General features: G+C 35.4%; 2 protein-coding genes across 2 annotated transcripts; one reads left to right on the top strand and one right to left on the bottom strand.

The window, feature by feature from the left end:
* Positions 1-8192: 8192 nt before the first annotated feature.
* On the top strand, positions 8193-12767 carry LOC18605193 (Pentatricopeptide repeat (PPR) superfamily protein). The gene is made up of 2 exons (XM_007038059.3): positions 8193-11610; positions 12213-12767. The coding sequence occupies exon 1, from the start codon at positions 8229-8231 to the stop codon at positions 11292-11294; it is 3066 nt and encodes a 1021-aa protein (XP_007038121.3). The 5' UTR covers positions 8193-8228; the 3' UTR covers positions 11295-11610; positions 12213-12767.
* On the bottom strand, positions 11967-25538 carry AGD1 (ARF-GAP domain 1). Its single transcript, XM_018117899.2, is given in 20 exon segments — positions 11967-12330; positions 13255-13550; positions 13552-13746; positions 15185-15278; positions 15351-15490; positions 16197-16535; positions 16778-16864; positions 17020-17247; positions 17340-17471; positions 17600-17809; positions 19202-19243; positions 19336-19431; positions 19521-19568; positions 19695-19760; positions 20720-20764; positions 21397-21459; positions 23011-23081; positions 23633-23733; positions 24414-24490; positions 25120-25538. Coding segments are annotated over 20 exon segments (2490 nt in total). The 5' UTR covers positions 25165-25538; the 3' UTR covers positions 11967-12215.
* Positions 25539-25728: the final 190 nt, after the last annotated feature.

Below are 25728 nucleotides of genomic sequence, written 5' to 3' on the forward strand. Positions count from 1 at the left end.
TTACATTTTTTATAAAATTACTTTTTTTTCACATACCCAATAAAAACTGTTCAATTTGAAAGAAAATACTCATTTTTCTTTTAAAATAATTTATTCTCTTTCCCTCATATAATAGTTGTGCAAAATTCTAATTTCCACTTATTAAAGAGAATTTTGATAAATTTAACCCAGCTATTAAATTTTGTTTTATACGGAGGTTAAGTGGTTAACTTCAGAGGAGCTGATTCCAATGGTCCTATTATTCATCGCCATCATCATCTGCCACGTCATCGAGTCGGACCAACAACGGCTACGGACTTGAAACGGGATTGCATTGCGGTTTTGGTTTTATATTTACATTTCTCTGTCTTTTTGATGGTAGTGGCGGATTTGAAATGGGAGTTGTATGCAGTTTAAAGTTTAAAGAAACTGACAGGAAGCAACCGTCGTACGCCACGTGTTAGTCTTGTCAGTTTTTTGAGGACACGTGGGTCTCTGAGATAAATGCCGGAAAGAAGCTGTGGACGGTACCTTAGGTTTGATTACGTCTTATCACGAAGGTTGCGTGACTTTGGTTAGGTAGGGATGGGAACGTTACGGGCTTACGTCATCAACACTGTTATTCACGTCAGTTTTTAATCAAAACGAAATCCATCTTAAAATGAAAATCAAGATATTCAATATATACAAAAATAAAATTTTATTACTCATCCTAAAGGATATTCAATATATACTCTTACTTAAATATAATAATTCATAAGTAAGTTAATAATTTTAATGCATTAAAAAGCATATTTATTTAATTTAATAACTAAAAAATTCTTTAAAATGTTTTTAAAACATTCTTTAAAAAAAATCAACAAAACTTTAGGAAGTTTAAAGTGTGAAAAAAGTGATAAATAATAATGAAATAACCACGCGGAAAAGAGTCTTAGTATATTACAAAATAATGAAGGTGCTCTCATTGTTATCAACATCTTTGTGTTTAATGATAATTTAATGGAAAGTAAAACGAGATTAGGGAGTAAAATAGTGAGAATGTAGGCAATGGCAATCCTCATTGGCCAGAGGAAAGTTAAAGGAAAAGAGGGAAATGTGTTGGGGGGTTAGGCGTGAGAGTGATGGGGGTGGGGGTGCATAACACAACCCAGGAATGATGTAGAGGGGGATAGAGGGACAGGAGAGTAATCTTTTTGATTAATGGGGAGGGATGGGTTAATTAAATAGTTAATCATGGAATTATAAAGAGATTTAAGATATGGAGGGTGGCACATCTGCTCTGGGTTTTAGGATAATAATAACAAAGCTGGGAAAAATTAAACCCTTTTCCGTAGTGTGCTTGTGGTGGGTGGGGGAAAGAAACCTTGGGAGTGGACCAGGTCATAAAGCATGGGAAAATTCTACATCTCCGTGGACCCTGCAATTTGTTTTGCCTTTTTCTTTTTTAGTTTCTTTCGACTGGGGCCCTGTAATAAAGCTCTCTCTCTCTCCCTCTTGTGTGAGCTACTAAAGCTCTCAATCTTGAGTCATAAACTGGTGCCAAGCAAGCACATTTTGATAATTTCCACTTTAGTTTTTGTTTGGTTTGCATGTTATCACGAAGCATTTGAGTTTCCTCGTTTTCATGGCAATTTGAGCAACAATGTTTGACCAAGATTTACTGCATCATCTTTTGAGTGACAGCTACATTTTGCAAAAGTTTACAAGTTTCTTTTGAAAAAACCAAATAAAAGTTGAATGATTTCAGATATATATACGTTGCATATTAGACTTTGGTGAAGATAGGGATATAAGGATAAGTGATTAATCTATGTATATAAAGGGGAGACGGCAATAGTTTCATATTATATAATAAGAAATAATAATATGCGCCAACGCAGAAAACAAGTCTTCCAATATTCTCACCAATATGCCTTTTACAAGAATTCCTCGTAACACATATCACAAGGAATAAGTCATGCTGCTATACCTGAGTTCATATTGAATTCCATTTATCTTTATTTACCTCATAAGTCAAGTTTTGATCATTTCCGTAGAATTATGGACCATCGTTTTCTACATTTTTCCATGCATTACATGTCAACTGCTATGACCCTTTAAAGTTACTGCCATTTGTCACCCCAGGCTAACATATATTCAAACAATCAGGGCTACAAAATCAGAAAGTTACAGTATTACGGATTGCTTGGAAAATCTTTATCTTTAATTAAAGATCAAGATTATTAAAATCCCAAGCTTTGACCATGTAATTTATATTTATAATAAAAGAGTTAAAAAATTCACCGGCCATGAAAGCAGGATGTCATCCGTTTCCACCACCTCCTATAAGCTAGGGAAGTATGTATTTCGGGGAGGGGGAAGACTACTCTTGGTCTCAACTAAACTACATTATTTTTTGATGTATAACGTAGTTGCAAACCTCATAATTAGGTAGATGATGTTTGATTAGTGGCGCCTGGCTCGACTAAATTAATTCAAATGATGATATGCTTAATTAATCATAAATTTTACACTTTTCTTTGAATAAATAGAGATGTGCCTAGTGGCCTAAAACCCACCATGTATGAAAGGTTTTGCTGGCTCTTTTGGTTTTGTCGTTATCAAACTCATCAACATGTATAATTATGATTCATTATCAATTAATCCAACAAAATCACTATCCTAATCCCTCATTTTCTTATGTTTTGACGAAAAGAAGTTGAGCTGGAAAACCAATCAATCAATTAATTATTTAATCCAAACGGTAACGTGTCTTTAATGTAGCAAATCACAATCTTCTCCTTTTTATATTCTAGTATTTCAGTTGGGGTGGCTAGAAAATGAGCTGCTTGCTTCCTAAATCGATGACGAAAATAATAGCTGTTCCTTGATAGAATCCTTCTTAAAGTCAAATTCTAACATTTATTATACAAAAAATAATAAAAAATTTGCAATAATTCATGCAAAGGACAGCAGCATTGGTCAATATAAGCATCCGTATTCTCTTTCATTTCAATTTTATTACTAATAATTTTCTTCCCATAATTAATAGGACGAAAGAAGTAGTAGGCATTTGGGTAACAAAAACTTTGGATAAGGTTTTGCTGCGAATGAGAACCGTGAAGTTCTTTTCAAAGATTGAGTCAAAAACGACAAAACCCCGTTTGCACGGGCTTCTAAATATCAAGATGAAACCGCATATTCTTGACTTACGAGATGCTTGGTATATTCCAAACCAAAATTGGTTTTGATTTTTTTTTTTTGATTAAACAGACTAAGATGCCCTTTGATCGGGATAGGTTGTGTCACTTTTGTTGTTCCCCTTCTCCTTTCTATTTTGGGCAAAACCCCCCAAACATTCAAACATTTATATTACAACAGCGGGGGCAAGATAAGGTATATTTTCACTTGACCTTAACTTATATCCTTAATCTTAACCAAATCCCACTTGATTGAGCAAAGCCATCAGATCAGCAAAGTGCAATGTTTTTGGTAGGTTTTAGGTCAAGTTCATAAATAGTGTTATCCGGAATTGAAAGAAAATACAAAGCTACTAGGCACAATATATATATATATATATATACATTACATAAAAATCAAAAAAAAAAGAAAACCTTTCATATTATACTTAGCTAAATTATTTGTATTCATCCACGTGATAAATATGTGTGGACAGTTGAGACTATTATATGCTAATATTGGTACCTTCTGACAAGTTTTCATCAACATAATGTGTCAATGAACCAAATGAATACCGATTTAATTGCTGTAAAATATACCAGAGAGAATAATAAAACGATCATTATATTGAAATATAATGGAGTGGAGGGAAAAAAAGGTACTTCGAAGAAATAGGACCCATGGGCATGAATCATGAATGGGTATCGACATCTTCTTCCAATTCAAAGTACAACAGTCTACACTCCAAAAACCACACACCCCACCAAATGTCACATTTTCCATGTGTTTTTTTTTATTTTTTTATAGCATAGGAGGTTGTTGAGGAGCTTTCCACCTATACAAATTGAAAAAAGCTGGTAAAAATTAAGTACTGAAAAATCAAAAGAGAGAAAAAAGGAGAAGATGTCAAGAAGATGAAGAACACCACATATAATAATTGCCCATGCTTTCTTGTCTTGTACACAAAATACCACAAGTTGTGTGCCACTTATGGGCCACTACACCATTATTTTATTTTTATTTTTTATTTTTAGGGTGAAAGATAAGTTTAAATACACCTCTCCTCCTTCCTAGGAAGGAAAGGCAAAAAAACAAAAAGACAAACTATTTTTTTTTCAAAGGACAACAAAACCTAGGACCAAGTCCATTAGTCCTAAATCTTGTGATTAATTGTTGGCGCACCCTAACCATTCTTAATCTCACAATATACAAACCTTAATTGGCCAAGGTAGGACAAAGAAACAAAGTTTTAAATATAATACAGCTGCAACCAACTTGTGGAGTTGCTCATTCAAGAAGTACAAAACACTAATTAATTATGGGATTATAATGAAGATTAAGGGAAGGATGATGTTTTCTCAAACATATTAGCCATCTGTCTTTGTCAGCAAAGGCAACAACATGTCATTGATTATCGAAACATCTCATTGTTTTTCTTAATTAATCTTTCCATTTATCTAATTAATTAAAATCCCACCGTCCTATGCTTGTTGTTTACATTAAAACTTGTACGTAGGTGCCGGCTTAACCTCCACCTTTTTTTTAAAAAAAAATTTTGGGGTAATGGTAGATCATGATCACCGTTATAATATGCTTTAAATCACTCCAAACAGAAAAATATAAAGCGCTTTGATTTGGGCAAAGGTTTGATCACGGGGGGCGTTTACCTCAATTCGTAAGATGTTTGCTTCTCTTTTTGAAGCAATTAATCAAAGCCGTCTCCCTCTTGGGGAGGGTTAATTTTGTTGCTAATCTATCTGGTTTGCTATTATATTTTTAATGAGAAAAAGAGTTGTATTTGGTCAATGTCTCAAGACAAGTGATTCCCTCTTCTGTGAACAATCAAAAACGAGAAGTGCTCCACAAACTATGATTAACAAAATATAATTAGTTTATTCTATTGGAAGTCAAATCGGAATAACCAATGGATTATGATATTAAAGAACTATACCGGATGGAATGCAATTGAGGTTGTTTAGGTTAAATTCGTATGCTTTTTTTTATTAAATTAATGAGATTTTGTTTGAATGATAAAGAAAATGTTATAATATTTTTAAATTTTAAATTGAAGCGGTATCATACGTGAATTTAGTATAATTTTTAATTAAAATTTATATTGATTTATTTAATTAGTTGATTTATTTATTGATTTTTTTCATGAACATAAAATGTATACATGAAAATTATTTGATTATAATTGTGAACTCATAAAACCATAATTAAATAAAAATCCAAACGCATATGTTGACAATTTCATTTTTCAGAAGATGGGCAAGCTCTCAAAGCAAGTGATAAGGTAACTAAATAAGCCTATAAGATATAGGTACATTTTAATGTGCAACAGCCTATAGGATATTTTGATGGCGAAGAGGACAAGTACAAATTTCATTTTTGCTATTAATATATGTATAGGGTTGCAAATAGATGAGGGGAAGCTAGATTTTTAGGGGGAAGAAGGCAGCCCCAGACGTTGAAAGAACATAGAGTAGCATCCCATACTGAAGGAAATATCATCAAAGGGTATGGTTTACTGGTTCAGTTTCTGGCTTATAATATTGGGTTTAATTAATATACTTAACTTGCTTGGAGATATTCACATGGTGCTGGTTGCCATCAAAGTTAATGCATGGACCATGAATAATTTCAGTGGGGGGAAAAAGATGGTTACTTACTTCTTAGCCTAACAACAATTTCAGTTGTGGGTTTCTCCGGAACCAATAATTAATCTTTTGTTTTCATCAAGTGACAGAACAGTAAGTTAAATGAGAAAGCAAAGCCACCATCCAGAGGCTTGAAAAGAAAGTAGTATTTCAAGATAAGAAATTGAAAAGAGGTTGGTTCTTGCCTGTTAAATTTAAATAAAGATTAGGGTCTGCACTGGTTTTAACCTCGAATTGGTGTTTGGAATCCATTATAATTAGATAATGTAATTTTCTTTCAGTCGAAGTCATCTCCAAGGAGACAAAATCTCATGGAACCTTATCAACCGAAGTACCCATTGAAGATCATGCTTGGTCAAATAACTATATAGGGAAATCTTGCTTCATATATATATATATATATATATAAAATAAAAATGGAACCCGGATAATGAAAAACAAGCTAAATCTTGTTAGGTGTGAGTCGGCCAATGCTCACATCAATCATCTTTTAGGGTTGAATTGTTCTTCATGCATTATTTATTTATTTACACACACTTTCTTATAATTCCTTTCTGTCAAAGAATTTGGCTTCAACACGGCATTAAAAACTCGTACAAAATGTGAACTCCCCTCTTCCTCCAAAATTCAATCACGTTGACATGGTGATCCAAATAGTTTCCCCCACAATGGCATGCCACAAACAAACGCAAGCCACACTCATATAAATATAAATATAAATATATTTCTCCAACCAAAAAGCTGCTTAAACGACTTGTCCTGTTGATCTTTTTGCATAAACGGTGAGCCCTTTTATGGGTTTTATGATAGTAGCCAAAAATGATGTCCATCCTCCATCCCTCTCCTCTCAAAGTGTCTGAGCTGGCATCGAAAATTCAGTTCTGTTTTAGGCGTTTTTTTTCTTGAAGCATAGAAAACACATATGTGGAAATAATAAAGACTTCTGTTTTGTCACATTAGCATTTGTGTTTGTTACAAGTCTGTCTTGTTTTTTTTTTTCTTTCCTTTTTCCTTCTTTAAGACGCGTGGCGTGTAGTCCCCTCCCTTTCGTTAAATAGGGGACCAACCACCACTCAAATATCCTCATCAATTAAGTATTCAAAGAAAAAAAAAACTGACTATAGTCAATTCGCCTTTTTTTTTTTTTTGTTTTTTCAAAGTTTAAGTCATGTCTACTTCTTGGTATACTTAAAAGACTTTGACAATTAAATTGTTACAACTTGGATATAATAGTTGGATCATTACCAATCTTAATAACAATTTAACCCCTCTTACTCCATATTTGAGATTAAATGTTTATAGGTGTTTACTATAGGAAACTTAGGATTGAATTTACCCGCCCTTCAAGGAGCTTTAGCTTGATGTTTGGGATCACTTTTTCCTCATCTTTAGTCTTGAAAGAAGATGTATGGCACTTACAGTTTCCAAAATTGAAGAGCAAGAAGAAACACAGGTTTCACTTTTCTACTTGCCTGGTTAATTGCATGGGAGAAGGTCAAATAGTATTAAACCACTCGAATATTTGATTCATTGATTGATACATAATGTCTTATTTAGATATTCCACTTCAAATTTTTTTTTGCTTTAATTAAAAAAAAAGAGTGGGAAGTTTTCAATGGGCCCAAAATAATTGGGTTATAGAGTCATTTGATCCACTAGCTTTGGCGATTAGAAATAGCCCATGGACCATACCGGTTTTCATGTTATCATTAAAGGCTAACGTTTTGTAGAGAATATTGGACCCCTATCTCTCCTTTTAAAGAGGTAAAAAGGGGTGGCAGGGACTGACCATGGTATAATGGCATACAATAGAGAGCAACTGGTCCCACCTTTCCCTCCCCACCACCTCAAGGACTAACCTGCCGTGGCTCAATTGGAGATTTTTCCCCGTATCAAACTACACCAGCCTAAATTATTTAAACTTTGTATAATTGACGCTTTATTGTTTTATTTCTTGGTTTTTGTTTTTTTTTTTAAATTATTTCTTACAAAAAATAAAAAATGTAAATTAAACAGAATCTCAACTTAGCTTTCACCCCTGCCATACACTTGTTTTGCTTTAAAGAAGGCAAAAGGGAGAAAACAATGGACTACATTTAAGTAGCTAGATAGAATCTATGACCCAAAAGGTTGAGCCCACTTTACCAAAAAAGGGGGCGAATGGAGGGCTTTGTTGGATCCATGGGCATTTGAGACCCAAAAACATAGGCCTCAAACCCAGAAATGAGGCCCACCGCCCACCAGTGTGTTTCTCTCATTTCTAAACAATCTTCCTCCTCACTGTTTCCTTCCTTTTTTTTCCTCGGAAAGCCGCTGCTTTCTTTCTGCTTTTTTTTTTTTTTTTTGCAGACGAAAAGCGGATTTCCTTCCTGAAAATTCCCCCCCCCCCCCCCCCCCCCCCTATTTTTTCCTCTTCGAAGACCTTCAACAATGCGTTTAACTTCGAAACGAAGGCTCTATCATTTCACGAAAACGAGACTCTCTCGTCTCAAATCAGCCTTCTTTTGTACATCGGCTGAAAACGACGCCGCAGCCGAGGAAATCGCCGCTATCCTCGAAAAAAAGGACTGGAAACGCCTTCTGGAAACAACATCAGAATTGAAAAACAAGCTAAACCCTGAAACGGTTCACTCGATTCTTCACCAAAGCTCGGTTCGTGATCCCAAGCGCCTCTTTAATTTCTTTAACTGGGCAATTCACCAAGTCCCCAACCCTCAAAATTTGGATTCTTTTTCATTTCTAGCGATTATTTTATGTAATTCAAAGCTGTTTCGTGATGCCAATATGGTTTTAGACAAGATGGTTCAGACCAGGAGGCCTGTTCAGGCCGTTTTGGCTTCAATTATTAGGTGTTATAAGGAGTATAAAGGGAATGATGCAGGGGTTTTTGAGATTTTGATTGATTGTTATAAAAAAGTGGGTTCTTGGAATAATGCTGTTTACGTTTTTTTGGGTGCTAAAGAAGGTGGGTTTTTGCCTGGTTTGGTTTGTTGTAATAATTTTTTGGGTGATTTGGTTAAGTTTAATAAGTTGGATTTGTTTTGGAAGGTTTTTGACGGGATGGTAGATGCTAAACTGGTTCCTGATGTTTATACTTTTACTAACGTGATTAATGCTCATTGTCGAGTTGGGGATATTGAGAAGGCAAAAAGGGTGATACTTGAGATGGAGGAGAAGGGATGTACTCCTGGTTTGGTTACTTATAATGTTATGATTGGTGGATTGTGTAGAGCTGGTGTTGTTGATGAAGCATTGAAGTTAAAGAAGTCCATGGCTGAAAAGGGTTTTGCTCCCGATGCTTATACTTACAATACGCTTATTGATGGGTTTTGTAGGGAAAAGAGATTCAGTGAAGCAAAATTGATGATGACAGAAATGCGCCGTGCAGGTTTAAATCCTAACCATTTTGCTTACACAGCTTTGATTGATGGGCTCATGAAACAAGGGAATGTTGTGGAGGGTTTCCGAGTCAAGGATGAGATGGTTGCTCGTGGAATTAAATTGAACGTGTTCACATATAATGCGCTCATTAGTGGTGTCTGTAAGGCTGGCGACTTAGAGAAGGCAAAAGCTCTGTTCAATGAGATGGTTTGGATTGGTGCTGAACCTGATGCACAAACGTTTAGTATTTTGATTGAGAGTTATTCTCGAGCAAAAAAAATTGATAAGGCGTATGAACTGCTTAATGAGATGAAGAGGAGCAACTTGACACCCACATTGTACACTTATAGTGGGATAATTAATGGCCTATGCCATTGTGGAGATCTTGAACGAGCTAATCATGTTTTGGATGCAATGGTTGAGGGAGGGTTGAAGCCCAATCTTGTTATCTATACAAATCTGATCAAAGGTCATATCCAGAAAAGTAGATTTGAAGAAGCAAGAAGGATTCTAGACAGAATGATGGAGAAAGGGGTACTGCCTGATGTCATTTGTTGCAATACTCTTATAAGTGGCTTATGTAAGGCCCAAAAGATGGATGAAGCAAGGAGTTGCTTAGTTGAAATGGTTGACAGGGGATTGAAGCCAAATGCACATACCTATGGGGCTTTCATCCATGGATATGCTAAGGCAGGGGAAATTGAGGCTGTAGAAAGGTGTTTTAAAGAGATGCAAAATTATGGTATAGCTCCTAATAATGTTATTTATTCTGAATTGATTAACAGCCACTGCAAGGCGGGAAATGTAACTGAGGCTCTTTCCACATTAAGGTGCATGTCTGAACAAGGCGTGGTCCCTGATGTGAAGACTTACACTGTCCTCATCCATGGCCTTGCAACAAATGGCAGAATTAATGATGCGAGGGATGTTTTCTCTCAACTTCATGGCAAGGGTATAGTGCCTGATGTTTTCACTTATACTTCTCTCATTTCTGGCTTTTGTAAGCTGGGTGATATGAAGGCAGCTCTCAATCTTTATAAAGAGATGTGCCAGAAAAGCATTGCTCCAAACATTGTTACGTATAACACGTTGATTGGTGGTCTGTGTAAGGCAGGTAACATTGAGAAAGCTAGGAAGGTGTTTAATGAAATCTCACAGAAAGCCTTGGCACCTAATACCAAGAGTTATACTATGATTATAGATGGATATTGCAAATCTGGAAATTTAACTCAGGCATTTCAGTTACTGGACGAAATGCCCTCAAGGGGTGTTCCACCAGATAGTTTTGCTTATTGTGCCCTTGTTGATGGATGCTGTAAAGAAGGAAAATTGGAGAAGGCTCTCTCTTTATTTTATGAAATGGTGAGGAAGGGCTTTGCTTCCACGACTGCTTTCAATGCATTGATTGATGGATTGTGCAAGTCAGGGAAACCGAAAGATGCTAATGGGCTGTTAGAAGACATGGTTGATAAGTGTATCACACCAAATCATATAACCTACACAATCCTGATTGATCATCACTGCAAGGCAGGAGAGATGAAAGAAGCTGAAAATCTCTTTCTGGAAATGCAAAGGAGGAATCTGGTTCCAAATACTGTAACTTACACCTTGCTTTTACATGGTTACGACAGATTAGGGAGGAGAGCTGAGATGTTTGCTCTTTTTGAGAGGATGGCAGCAAATGCGGTCGAACCTGATGAAATAATCTATGGTCTTATGACTAATGCACACTTGAAAGAAAATAATTTGATTGGAAACTTGAAGCTGTTGGATGAAATATTAGTGAAGGATGTTGTCTTGGATCAAAAATGGTCTTCTCTGCTGCTGGATGCAGTATGCAAAAGAGAGGAATTTTCTGAAGTTGTAAAGTTTCTTGATGAAATGGCAGAGCAAGGACTGAGGCTCAGTCCTGTTACATGTCACAAGCTAGTTCGAAGTTTTCATGATAAAGGAAGTCTGGAGAAAGCAGAACAAATTCTGGAGAGTTTGGTCCAGTTTGGATGGGTTCCAAACTCCACCAGTGTACATAGTATAATCCATAAAGATCATGATGATGCAAACTCTGAGAGTCCTGGCAATTTCTCAAAGCAAGTGACATTTGGGGTTGCTTGTTAGGTGTAAGCATAGTTACGGGAGAAGCAAACTAGACCAACTGTTCTTTTTTTCCCTTCCCAGTTAAAATTCACGGAATCAACAATGGAAGCTGGTTTGTGCTGGTGCTACAGTATACTAACCTTTAGCAGGGCTTAGAAATTAAGGGGTATGCGAAACTTCTGGTTTTAACAATTTGCAGCCATTTGGAAACTAGTCGTTGTGGATACTTCCTATCAAAATGGAAGGTTCAGCACCCCCAGAAATGCTTACATGTTTATTTTGAATAAGCTTTGTAGGCGTGAATACAAGCTTTTGTTACATTGTTTGCCGCTCAAAGGTTAGTATTAGACTTTCATTCTTCTTTGCTGGAAATCTTTTTGGATGGGAGGGGTTGCTATTTTGGACAAATGGTCCCTGGGAATTAACATTATCTTTTTAATAACATTTAGGGAGGCCGTCTTACCTTTTTATCTGCTTCATTTCATTGCATTTGTTAATATATTTCCGGGATTAAACGAATAAAGGGTTGAATGCTCTCCCTGATATCTTAATCCTTTTGGGATGAAAGGATGACAAACATGATGTTATATAACTGCGTTAAAAGAAGCAAATGCTTAAATTGTCTTGACATGAGCGAAACAAAATAGGACAACTTACAACTATGACCCATTAAGCTCAATAAAGAAGAAAATAGACCACCTCAAGGGGAAATATAAATCGCAGAGCATAAACAACATAAGCTACCATAACACAGCAGCCAAAGAAATGGCAGTGCGAGGAATTACATACACTTGTTGTAGTTGACATCGCAAGCCAAACTTATAACCTGTCTACCAAGTTCAGCCCTAACCTTTCCAAGTGATAGGCTTCTGACTTTCCAATTCTTAATAGAACAGTCATCTATTTCTTGCATTCTCAGTCCTTTGCTGTCTCTTTTAGGTACTATCTGTGTGTGTCTGTTAAGAGCGCCAAGACCTCATTATCATCAATGCCTGATGCTGATGCAAGCTGAAGTGCAGTGTTACCTTCTCCATCTACGGCATGCGGGTCTGCTCCCCTGCAAGTGTGGAACTGGGTGAGTTGCCTTCACAGCACTGGGAAAAATAACTAGCGTAAACAAAGTTATGGATACATATTCCAGAAATGATGAAAAAGAGGGCAGAATAACATTTTTCATCCTCAACCTCTCAAGATGGCCTTGTATTGATAGTGTGTGCAGCAACAAGCTTTGCCATGACCTACACGCAAATGCTTTTTCCTCTTCTTTTGAAATAAAATCCTTTTCCTTTATTCTAGTTTTGGAGGAAGGATGGATCTTATCAATGTACATTTTCCACTAAATGAGAACAAAAAATCATTTCAGACGTTTTCACGTATCCTACCGAGGAGGTGGATTGTTATCTATCAAATTCAAACATGGGAGTTTCAACCGAGTGGCTAATGTAACAAAGCCAATATGAAGACTTGTGACAATGAAACTGAACATTTCACTCATTGAGGTACCATTTCTTATGCCCTCACTTAATCAGAAACATTTTTAGACAGTATGATAAATAATCTATATCTTATGAAGTAGCAGCCAAATACTAATGTGAACCAGACAATTACATCATAGAAATAATGATTGCGAAGTAACAATGACACAGTGGTAGAATAATATTTGTATCAGTAATTGTATAATATTGGTTTCCCCCATGATGACAATAGCCAGACTATAGTGTAACCATAGGCCAGGTATTCATATGCATGTGAACAAGGGAAAGCAAATAACCTCCTCGCAACTATTGCATTAAACAGAACCATTAAACCAATATTTTCTTTAGAGAATCTACTGCAGTGTCATGTTCACCATGCTCAAAGCGAGAATACTGAAGAAAAAGAAAATTGAAAAGAAAATGTTTTACCTCTTCTGAGCATCATAAAGAGCACGATCCCCTCAACGGAGATAGAGCAAAAAGAAATTAAGAAAATTAAATATCACCTTGTAAGCAGCAATTTTGCTATTGAAGATTTCCCGCTAACAACACAAAGATGAAGCGGTGTCCGACCTCTTGAATCAGAAGCATTTATGTTTGCACCATACTGAAGGAGAAGCTCCACCATGCCAATGTCAGTGGTCAGGCAGGCGAGATGAAGTAGAGAACAACCATCAGAACACTCCTTTTCAATCTGATCTTCACTTTTGTTTAATGAGTTCAAATATCTGGAGGGCTGATCCAGAGAGTCACCTGCAAAGCAATCAAAGTTGTGATGAGGGATTTCTTGGTCTTCCCATAACATTACTTTTGGTAAGAGTTAAGGATGTACAATATGATGCTTGCCCATGGATAGCATTGACATCTGCTCCAGAGCAAACAATGTGGCGGTATACAGCTTTTTGGTCATTAGCACGGACACTTTCCCACACCTCTTCTGCCACTGCAAGGAGATGCTGATTGTCCTGTTTCTTAGAAACAAAAGCTTTCTCTGCATACTGAAATAATCAGAAACCATCAACTCTACATCCAGAAGTAGAGATCTTAAGCCTATTATTACAGGCATACAGTTGCCCACCACATATACTATTTTAAGAACATTACACAAGCAAATTTTGTGACAGCTTTTTTTTTTTAATAATTGGGGGAGGGGGGATTTGAACCCTACTTTTTAAACAGGGGGATCATGCACCAACCAATGAACCAAATGCTCAGGTGCAAATTTTGTGACAGCTTGGAAATCATATTGCGAAGATTATCAAAGGGGTCAGACAATTCTACATCCTACCATGCGTAAACAGCAGAATATATAATTGAAGTATTGATGCACATGAACAGAATTTCAAGCTGCAATCAGACTTTCTGGGAAACATAAAAGGCCATAAAGGAAAAAAAAGTAGGGGTTATAGTTGAGGTTCCTAGAACTGCATCCAAAAGTGCAGAAGAAAATGGAAACACAGAAGGACTATGAAATAAAAGTACAGTTTCAAACAGTGAACAGAACACCAAAAGAAATACAGAGTACGGTTTTAAATAATAAAAAAGGGTGACCTGGGAGCCTCATAGTTAGTGAGCCCTATCAGATCCAAAAGCAAGCCTTGAATTGGCCCAAAATGGCCAGCCTAGAAATCAATTTGCCTAGCAGAATACCTAAATTTACTGCCTACAGCCCCATTTCCTGTGCATATGTGTCTCAAATTGAATTATCTGAGCACAGAGTTCACAATGACACTTTAATGCTATCACACGAGTGCTTTCATCTCCAAAAGAAGTTAGTCATTGTTTTGGATGCAGTTCTCTAAGTTCTCAGAAAGGAAATGAAGACTGAAGACTGAAGAGGTTACTTCCAAGTCCAGACGTTCCTCTTCCTTTGGCTAGAAGTTTGCTATAATCTTAGCTGTTTCTTCTTCGTCATCTCATCTACTCTTGCTAGTTGCTATAAGCAATGTATCTTCAGAAGGCAAGGAAACAATGATTTGCTCAAATGGGCCAATAACAGGAGCTATTGGTCTCACAAGTGAGCCAAGCAGTCAATGTTTGTTGAACTTACCTAGCAAAAACCTCTACACAGGTGGTACATTTTGAAAATTGACATCCAAAACATGTATAAAAGAGCAATGAAGTCAAGGAAGAGACTAGCTCATGGAATTCTTCTACAGACTGATAATTATCAAATAATATAATATTGATTTTGTGTCTTTTTGAAACATCTAATAGATATTTTCTACAGTACAAAAAGAAATCCCTTATAACCAAAACTGCATTTGACCAAAAAGTTATGATTTATAACATCAAGCAACATGTTGAAAATTATAAATAAGAAAATATTACTGCAAAGTTAAAGCCAGATCAGCAGCAATTATTGAGGCATTCTCATTTGAGCAAAAAGAGATAATGAAATTCCAAGAGAAGAAACTGAATTATTCAGGGCAATACCTTTGCATGAATGAACAACTCCTTCACTGAAATCGGATCATTGTAACTAGGTTTCATTGTGAGAAGCTGTTTATGTACATCAGACTTTGAAGAACTACACCACAAGAAGTAACAACTTACTAGCATAAAAAAAGTTATCCAATCAGATCATATATGTGTTACTTACCCCACAGGCATGGCAGTTCTTGTACTTCTTGAGTGCAACAACTCCTCCCAGATTGAGTTTGCATAGATATTGCCCAGTGATTGAAACAAAGCCAGGACAGATGGTTCCCACACTTTAACGTCAAGTGTCAGTGATCTTATCTGAGTAAAAGGTTATATAGAAGCTGAATGAATAGATCAGAGAAAAAAAAAGGAAAAAAGAAATATAAAGAAAGAATTAGTGTATGAATATAAGACAAGGATGACAGCAAGTCCTACTCCAAAAAGAAAAACAAGGGACAAATGTTTCACGTCCTAAGACCAAGAAAAATTAATTTTATATTGACAAACCTGCTAACATGATTAAAAAAGTATTCTTTGTTCCCATCTTTTGCATCTTTCATGTATACACAGAAACTTACACAAGGATATTGTCTAATGCATTATAAACATTGCCTAATCCGTTAGCTTGCATCAAGGAAAATGCGTTAGTTTTGAGTTGAGTACAAGTAAGAGTGACAACATGGGCCAAACCAAAATTTATGTCTAAGAGACACATTAAAGAAACAAATAAAGTGTTACATTCAGAAATAGAAAAGCTAAAACAAGAAATTTCTGCCCTCTTTCTCAATTTGTTTGAGGCATACTTAATTTCATTTGCTAAGCTCTTAATTTCCCAAAGTTGTTTGAAAGTTTCAAATTCTCAACAGCACTCTGTGACCAAAAAACTTTCTTAACATCCTTTAAAGGGATTCGAAGACCTTACATACAGTTAGTTATTCCTGATTCTTTAAAAAACATTAAACAAGTTGCCAATATCAGGTCATAGACAGATGTAAGGTTTGCTGAACACATATAGATGACATACCTTTGATATATGTACACCAAGATTACGATGAACTCCAGAACATTCAATGCATATAAGGACACCGAGGTTTAAAGATGCCCAGTCTGGCTCAGGTGCACCACAGTCGACACATTTATCATTCCCAGCTACCCTTCTTAAGATATCAATTGGCTTTTCACTCTTTATGCAATACTCTTGATGCTGCAAACTTCTCGATATATCTAAATGACTTCCAGAGGAGAGATTCTGAGATGTATGTTCTCCAACTGCTGTCTGATAAGCATCAGAGGAATCTACTAGTGAACTACAATCACTGGCAGAGCAATTATCAGCAGTTCCCATGTTGTAAGCAGAGAGGCACTGACATAAAAGTTGCATGGTCATTTACAAAGATAAAATAATCAGAGGATATTTAGTGAGGAACACTTGATTAATGCCCCTTTTTCCCCAATTCAAGAAAATACTTTTTGAAGAAAATTAAATAAATGTATATCTCATTCTATTTTTTGGTTGAGGAAAAACAAGGCATATGTAGGTGCTTTCGGCTTTCCACCCCCCCCTCCCCCCCACAATTTTGTTTAAAAGAAAATTCCGTCGATTACCTTCTCAGGTGTTTGGAAACTCAATAATGAAGCAATTACTCCAGTTATTTTTTCAATCCAATCCCTTTGGTCCAGTGCATTCTCTGCCTGCATTGCCAAGCGAATACTTTTGAGAATCTACTGCTAAATATGCAAGCAAATCCAAACTTCATAACCACAAAAGGTTTGCAGGAAAAAGTCAGAGTCACAAATAAAAGCGTCAGTTACATATTCACCAAGAAATTGAAGTATTGATCAAAAACCTGCAATGTATAGATTTTTGTTGGTGAGATGATTCTGAAACAAAACCTTAAATCTGACTGATCTGCGTCAACCTTAATTGTTGCTGTCAGCAAGTTTACAGTGTGACGTGCAACAGATTTTTCATCATGTACGCCACCATGGTAGTGAGAAGAAAGCCATCGACTTAGCAGCCCAGGACCACTTTCAGAGGGACCACTCCTTTGTATAGCAGACTGACTTCCACCTGCCTGAATGAGTAACATTTAGTAAGAGGAGAAAATGAATGAGAAAACATTTACAGCCTATAGTATTATAAGTTATCTTCCATCTAGTGACTTACAGAAGACCAGGCAAATGGTTTACGATAGTAGTACAACATCCCTCGACTATCAAGAACAAAAAACCTTCTCTTCCAGTCACCCCTCAAGTTTGAGGAACGTTTTGAAAGATAACCTTGTCGTATGGTTTGAACCTAAGTAATGGTAGTGTCAGCTATGGAAATGTAAAGGAACTCCTTAAGAAAAAAAATAATTAAAATTGAAACCAAGTTAAAATTTTCTAAGAGAAGTTGCAAAAGTTGAGCAATAGATTAGATAATACCTTTCCCTTTTCAGCAGATTGCATAACTGCCTCAATAACTTTCTGGGAACCCCTTGCAAAAGGTCGCATACCATCCGCTGTGGCAGGACAAACATAGCAGGACTGCTTACTCTTGAGATCAATCTGCCTGATATGTTCCTGCATCCTTTCACTTAGAGATGCCTGTTCATAGTTAGAACATTCCCTTGACTGTTGTGCATAAGCCAAGACCTGCAACCCAGCAGCACTAGTTCTAGTCATTCTCCCAATTAAGAGAAATCAAAAGTTCGAAGAATGAAGAAAAGAGCTTCTGAGGAAGACTTTATTGGCAGAAAACTGGAGAAAAAGATCTATATTTCCTCAGGAAAGAAAATCAATGGAAGTTTCCCAAGGAAATTGCTTGCTTATGGCCACTTTTATTACAGGAGGAGGACCTCATAATTAAGAAAGGAGCTGGATTCTGATGTAGAAAAAAGGAGGGAAAAGAAATACTAACGCTCTTGAGGCAAAGTTTTTCTCTTTATTAGAGGAGAAAAAAGCTTGTCACAGGAGTGGTTGGAAGCACCAGTTGGCAAAAAAATGACTCAAGGCTTACCACTTCCATCTACTTTGCTTGACCAGAATATTGTGCTAGTGATTCCAGAAGAATAATAGCATCATCCTGGATATTAAATTACAACAGGCACCTTTGATACAAGTGGTATCAATTAAAAGAAAGATTTAAAAATTTTGAAGCATTTTTGGATATTAATGTGGGCTCTAGTCATTTAATTTTTGCAGTAAATCAGATCAGAAGGAGATCTTATCTGGGCCCCTATCATACTTCTTTCTGAAGTAGAAATCAGTCTCACTGTAGCAGGTATTAGCAATGAGAACACTTATATTAGCTTCATTGTTGTGTCATAAGGGAGCAAAGGACAAATCCCACTCTCACTTGCCAATGACAAGGATACTTAGCAGGCACAAGCTCCTGTATTAACTCCTAGTCACGTAGAAGAATCTAAAGCAACTGTTGATGAAATCCTTATGGTAGACCAGCTTAGTTTTAGCATTATAGTCCAAAACAGTTTGTTATGCATTCTCATATTGAGAACAGGCAAAGTTATCTTCTCAAAGTTAGGAAGATTGCTTTAGTTATATTACCTTCAGTCACTCACTGACACCGGAAACAAAGATTTTTCTTCATTTAATAGTATATGCTTAAGCTGGACAACAAAACTTGGACCCTGTGCTTTGAGGGCTCTCATCTTTCACACCCTTTCTACCTTTTTCTATACCTTGCAGAGAATGAGGAAGACGGTATAATAGATGAAAGATTTGGCTTTCTGTCCAAGCTACAAAACATATAACTTTCTTCGCAAGAGTGGGTTTCTTGGTGGATTCTTTGAATAATGCAACTTGTAAGGAAAAGCAACATACAAAAAGCTATAGCTTGTCTCAGCTACTTTTGCTAGTTTCAAAAGAGTTGGCTGCTGGTGTTAGCAGCCTTGTTCAATCTGTTTACATTATTAAAGAAGTATCAACTTGAAGAAAGAAATCTTCACATTTTTATACGTTAAAAAGTTTGGCAAATTTAACTATCTTTCATTTAATCATTTATGAGGAAAAGTTACTACGACAAACCTGGTTTATAAAAGGTTCCATCTGATGTAAGAGTTCATATCCCTGCAAAGGAAAAAGGTCCAGAACTTGAACATATTTAGAAGATACCACCTGTAAGAAAAAGACAAGTTGTCATCAAGTGGCATTTTCCATACCTGTTTGAAGAAACGAAGGTGAGCATCCATCGTCCCACTAACAGCCTCCAAAAATTCAAACCTCTTTTTGGCTTCAAATTTTGAAAGAGCACTAACCTGGACATACAAGAACATGTATATTTACAGCTTCCATTAAAAAAATGCATATAAAATTGAACACACATTTGTTAACAAACACAACTTACCAGATTGAAGCGGGCTTGCTCAAATGAGGTTCTTGCAGTATGCAGTTCCTGGAATGTCTCTCTACCAAATTAGATTTTGAAAGATAATGGTTAACCATGACAACCTAGTTCATAAATTTATGCACTTGTAAGAAGAATTCTTTGGGTCAAGAAAAAAGTTAATATCGCATATACCTCCTCAATGGCCGCAGCTACATCCATCCTAGTGCTTTTCCTTAAAGACCGAAACTTCTCCCTTGCCTGTGTCACAAAACGGGTACCAGCACCAATTGCCACCATTTAGAATATACCAGCTAGAATGTTATAAAGCACTAGCTTTAAAAAAAAAGTCCACTAAAGCCAGTTCTCAAATTCATAATGACTAGTTGTTTCAATCCTAATGAATTCCTATAATACTTACAAGGATTTTCCAGTTCTCAAATTCATAATGACTAGTTGTTTCAATCCTAATGAATTCTTATAATACTTATAAGGATGTCAAGTGATTATTGCCAATCGGCAAGAAAATTTAACTTAGTGTCTATTTGGTTATTGCTATGGCTACTTGCAATTTGTTTCGTCAAAGTTGCTAAAAAGCAAATGATGGAAAAAGCAAAATTATTTTGGTAAAAAATGTGCAAATAATTTAAAGGTAACACATTTTTCAAACCCTTAAATAAAATAACATCATCCATTTTGATATTTATAAAAATTCATTTTTTATTAATTTATAATTATTTAAAAAATCATTCTTTCATCCAAAAATGCTTTTTGCCTTATGCTTCCAGAAATCAGGAGCAAGTAGCAAAGGAACAACAAAACAGAGGCTTTATGATTCATTTTGTGGAAGGACTTTAACTCTGTATAAGAATCTAGAATCAAATCTAAGACAAACATTGCACGGTCCCTGTTTCCTATTGCCACCATTCCCCTTCCTCGTTTTTGAGTGCAACATCAATACTCAACATAGGGGAAATTTTAGAAACAGTGTTTTAAAATGTGCAACAACGAATCAAAATATGGTTGGTAATTTTCATTTTAACAAGATGCACATATGCTTCAAGGTCCCAGCATTTTTCTACAAATTTTTATTATTAAATTGAAATTTACAACAAATATCAACATGATGCTTATAAACTAAAGGCATCCTTACTACTGGAAAAGTGGAATCAAAAAAGAAAAAACAGAAGAGTGTTTAACACTTCGAATATGAAACTCACCTGATCATATATAAGTGAAGCCTTGTCAAAACGTTTCCGAGCATCCTGAAGCAATGGTTTCGACAATGAGTTAGAAAATATGAAAGAAACCAGTTAATGTCACCAAGACTGTCACTTATCAAGTTGTTTCATTGTTTGAGTGAAGAACTCAGATGGAAGCCAGTCACCGCATTCTGCGGTGATCTAGAAGCAGGTGACACCATTTGTAGGCAGGCAGAAGGCAGTAAAAGAAGATAACCATAGACCTTATCCCTTTAGGTCAAATATGAAAAGGAATAACAAAATTCATCCACTACACATGCAGGTCAATTAGACATGAATGACAATATGCTGCTCTCAAATGTACCCAAGGACTTTTCAACTGTACATGTAGGTAAAACAAATGTCATTAAAGTGCCCACAAGATCCACTTCTTTAACTTTCTCCTTTCAAACAGCAAGAAAGAAAAATGTTCCACTAAAAGCAAAGTTAGCACTACTCTCTCTCTCTCTCTCTCAATATTGTTACGTTGAATCATGTGAACATAAATTAAGAAAAATAAAAAGAATGGAGAAAGGCTAAACAATATTGCATTCCTGTGTCAATAACAACAAAAACACTGTAATTTCAGAGCTGAAAACCAGTGACAACTAACAAGAGGGACTTGGATGCAACATCTACCACATGATAAAGAGTACCTTGACATCTTGCAGATCAACATTGACAAACTGAAGCAACCTTTCATTTAGCATGTGCTCTATCTGAAAAAGCAAATTGGAAGTGTTAGAAGAGGGTATTAAATTAATTGAAAATTTTTCACATTGTCTAATAAACTATATTGCTTAGAAGAGGGTATTAAATTAATTGAAAAAGTTTCACATAATCGAATAAACCATTTTGCCAGGGAAAACCAGCTTAGAAGTTCAACATAAAACAGAATGACCTTTCTTAGCAGAATATCTCAAACATGATGTTAGAGACAGGCCCACCTTATAACAATTGAATGTGCAAGAAAGTTTTATTGAAATGAGATGAGTCACATAAGGAGACGCTAGAAATACCAGATGAGTGTACAAATTACAACTAATAAACACTTACAAGTTCATTAATGAAGATCCACACTGCAATCTAATACTACTTAATAGGTAATTTAGAGGGGGGAAACAAATCTTTGAAAAAAAATCCAACTTATTAAATCATTAAAATAGTTAGTTAATGCCTTAAATTGAATATGAACATTTAGAATTTGAAATTTATGTTGGTTTCTAGGAGAAGAAGATATCCCATCCCCTTCCTTCTTTTGTAAAACAGGCTTCATGGGCGAAGCCAGAGTCTTGGGGGGGCCAGGATAGACGTACTGTGAACCTCTTTTCAAAAGTTTCTAGTAAATAAAATTTAAAATTTAAATGAAACAACAACGTCATTGTATGAAAAAGCATTAATTTCTTTCAAAAATAAAAACAAATACTTATCTCCAAATATTATAAGTAGTATTGCATACAAAAATTAATGATAAAATAAAATTAATCAAGCTAATAGTTTTGAAAAAAGAAAGTAAAAGTTACGGCCTTTAAAAAAGCTAAAACTATGATCTTCAAAAAATAAATAAATACAAGGATGGTAGGAAATAAAAGGAAACTTATATGAATATTATATACATAATATATATAGCAATTGAAGATTTTTAATTATCTTTTATCAATATGGAAAGAAATTGTTTTGACTCAAAAAAAGACATAATAATAAGTGTAAACATGCTTTAATTGGAAAGAAATATGCAAAATTTAACAAGCTAAACAAATTTACTTTTAAAGTTGGTCAAATTAAGAATATAAATCTAAAAATAAAAGTGTTAACAGCTCATTACGTGAACTTTACAAGCGGGGAGGGGAGAATCATAAATTTTAGGGGGGGCGCAAAATAATATTTTTCCCTTTCTTTAGGTGTGAAAGATTAAGGGTCAATGGGATTTTAAAAGCCAAGGGGGGCCAGGGCCCCTGCCAGCCCCCTAGCTTCACCCCTGACAAGCTTCCTCTTGGTTGTAAATTCTTAAAGTTGGTCACGAGGTGCTTACTTTATGACCTGCATTATCCTTTTTCTTTGTAATTATTCATAATACAATATGATTGCTCAAAATGAAACTGATTCTACAATTACAAATCTTAATAGCAAATACTTTTGATGCTTAAAGGGTTAAATCATAGACAAACTTAAGTCATATCACTAAATTCAATAATCAAAGCCTTACATAAAATATAAAGATTATACACGATGTTTTAACAGGGTACCTCTAAAATCACAAAAGTCACTACCTGTGAGCGAAGAACTTCCTTGTATGTGCCAATTTCTCTCAAAGCAATGGTGAATTTTGTCATGACTGGGCCTGCAGAAACAGTATGAATTTCATCAGTAAGAACTGCAGTAATTATATTAGCAATTTATTTCATTTCCAGACTGTACAAACCAACTTACATTTTACATACCAACCACAACAAGCAGGGGATTATAAATCAGCTTGTCCAATTTAAGTAAAACCGTAACATCAAAATTATATAATAAATACATAAAGAACTACATAAAACAAAAAATAGGACAAACAAGATTATAATTTTTCAAGAAAAGAACCAAAACTTGTTTTCCAGTATCTCCTCTAGTACCAATAATTCACAAAATGAGAAATTCTGATAGTTATTTAGCATTGATTTGTGCTCAAATAAGTTTTCTAAAGGCTTTTCCTTTCTCAAGTAAGGACACAGAACATAAGGTCTACATAAAAATGAAACAAAATGAAATAGGAAAATAGATGTGATAAATTCATTTTAAGAACCGGCAGTGTTTAAATGGACATAACCTTGGTAGCTCTAAGTTACAGCAAGGTAAAATAAGCATTTTCAAGGCATTATTCAAAGGGGTACAGGAAGTTAGAATGTGTACCTCCAAAAGCAACACAGATAGGATCATTATGCCCCCCTCCAAAAGTTTCAAGGGCATTTACAAAAGCAATGTCGCCATCATAACCCTCTCCAAGCCCTTCTCTGGTATATAAAAGAAATTGACCATGTGAGATCATTCAATAATATGAGCCTATATTAGAGAAGTAATATTGATTGGTGCAAATATTAAGTTTCGGCAGCAACATGACACTCCGTATATGAACTTGTTGTGCACTTGCCACTTGTTGGACAGCAGAAAAACAACTAACCACAATTTCTCTTGCCAGTTACAAGATATGAGCTTCGCTTGGTTTGCTCTAGTCTAACTAAGAAGTACAGCATTTGTAATTAACTAATAACACTTCATCATCATCTCCTCACAGCTCCATTCTCAAGGCTTCTCAAATGGCCAGTGGTCTAAGAAGGCTTGAATGGAGCCATAAAGGAGGTCCCCTTAACCGTGTAGGAAACGACAAGCATATCAAGCCATTGTTTGAGAAACCATTTAACAATTATGAATTAGAACTTAGAAGCAAATTCTACCTCCATGAGTTACTATATTTTCTTCTTTTGGGAGTTTTTTTTTTTTTTTTTTCAGGGGCTTCTGCTTTGTCAAAGTAGAAATAAAACCAACTATCAACAACTTAATAACACCAGGACAGACATTAGTAAGACAGATTGCGAGTTAATTATCAGTGTTTTCTCTTCAGCCTTAAGCACACAAAACTCTAGAACAATGGGTGCACACAACCTGCAGAAACAAAACCAAAATGTAGACCTACATGTATTTTCGACATCCTTTGTAAAATTTTAAACATCTTCCTCGCAATAACTCGGCGTTCTCTTCCAAGCACTGTATCTGTTTCACCAAGCAATACATCAATTACTACCAGTATCTAAGACAAACTAACCTGAACATAATGCAAAATACTACTAATACTAATAATAAAAGAAAAATGATTTCTAAAAAGTTTAATAAGCAAGAAAAATATACTATATGGCTTGCTTACACTAGTTGAAAATGGCAAAAAAAAAAAAAAAAAACTAGGAATCCAACCTCAAAAGATTCCACTTAAAGCAGAAATGGCAAACAAAGTTTTCCACAATGCTATAAAAATCAAACGTAAATTCCTCCTTAGTGCCCCTTCAGACAAATACCGTGTAAAAAGAATTTTTAAAAAAACAAATACAAGAGCATTAAACCGGTAAAATTATTATAAGATAGATAACTGCCAAATGCCGATTAATACTGCGTGAATGCATATGGAAATAGATAAAGATATCCTAATATAATAACATCCAAAGACATCTTATTTTCCGCCTCTACTTCCCCTACAAAACTTTAACTTGCTCATGCGATCTAAACGAAAATTTCGTGTTTATTCTTAAATAAGGCAAATAATTGCATTATTAAAAGAACAACATTCAAGGAAAAATGCAGCATTGCCAAAAAAAAAAAAAAAAAAGAAAGAAAGAAAGAAGACGAACCTCTTGCCGAAACATCGGCGTATCGTCGAGTTTGGAGAAATGCATTCTTGGAGAAACGCAGAATCTTCACTCGATCTTCTTCGTTTTTTCACAACGAATGTTAATTTTTGATATCTCGAGAGAGACGGTGGCCGGGCTCGATTAATTGGTTTTTGTGCGTGTTTTGTTGCTTTGGAGCTTTGAGAAAAGGGCGCAGCTGAAGGATGATAATAATTTTTTTTCTTTTTTATTTTCTAATCCTTAATGGTGATATAAAAGGAGGTTAGTTTGTTGTTAGAACTTCCTCTGCGAACTTTCATGGCCGTCACCAATTTTTATTTTATTTAAAAAAAAGAACAATAAAAAAGTTAACCCGCCTTTTCTGCTTCTCTCTGACTCTCTCTCTAACAAAAGCCACCCCTCTTTTCTCTCTCTCCAGAGTGCAGTGCTTTTTTTTTTTTTTTAATTTTTGTAATGTATTTAATTAAAAAAACTAATGTTCAATATAATTACTTATAATTATAATTTTTTAATTTTTTAATTATAATCAAATAAATATATAATCCATTCAAAAGCAATAGATTTCACATTTAGATTTATATAATTGGTCCAGCCTGATTCTATATTTCT

This window comes from Theobroma cacao, chromosome 3, assembly GCF_053813885.1.
Source record: "Theobroma cacao isolate CCN51 chromosome 3, ASM5381388v1, whole genome shotgun sequence".
NCBI classification, from domain to species: domain Eukaryota; kingdom Viridiplantae; phylum Streptophyta; class Magnoliopsida; order Malvales; family Malvaceae; genus Theobroma; species Theobroma cacao.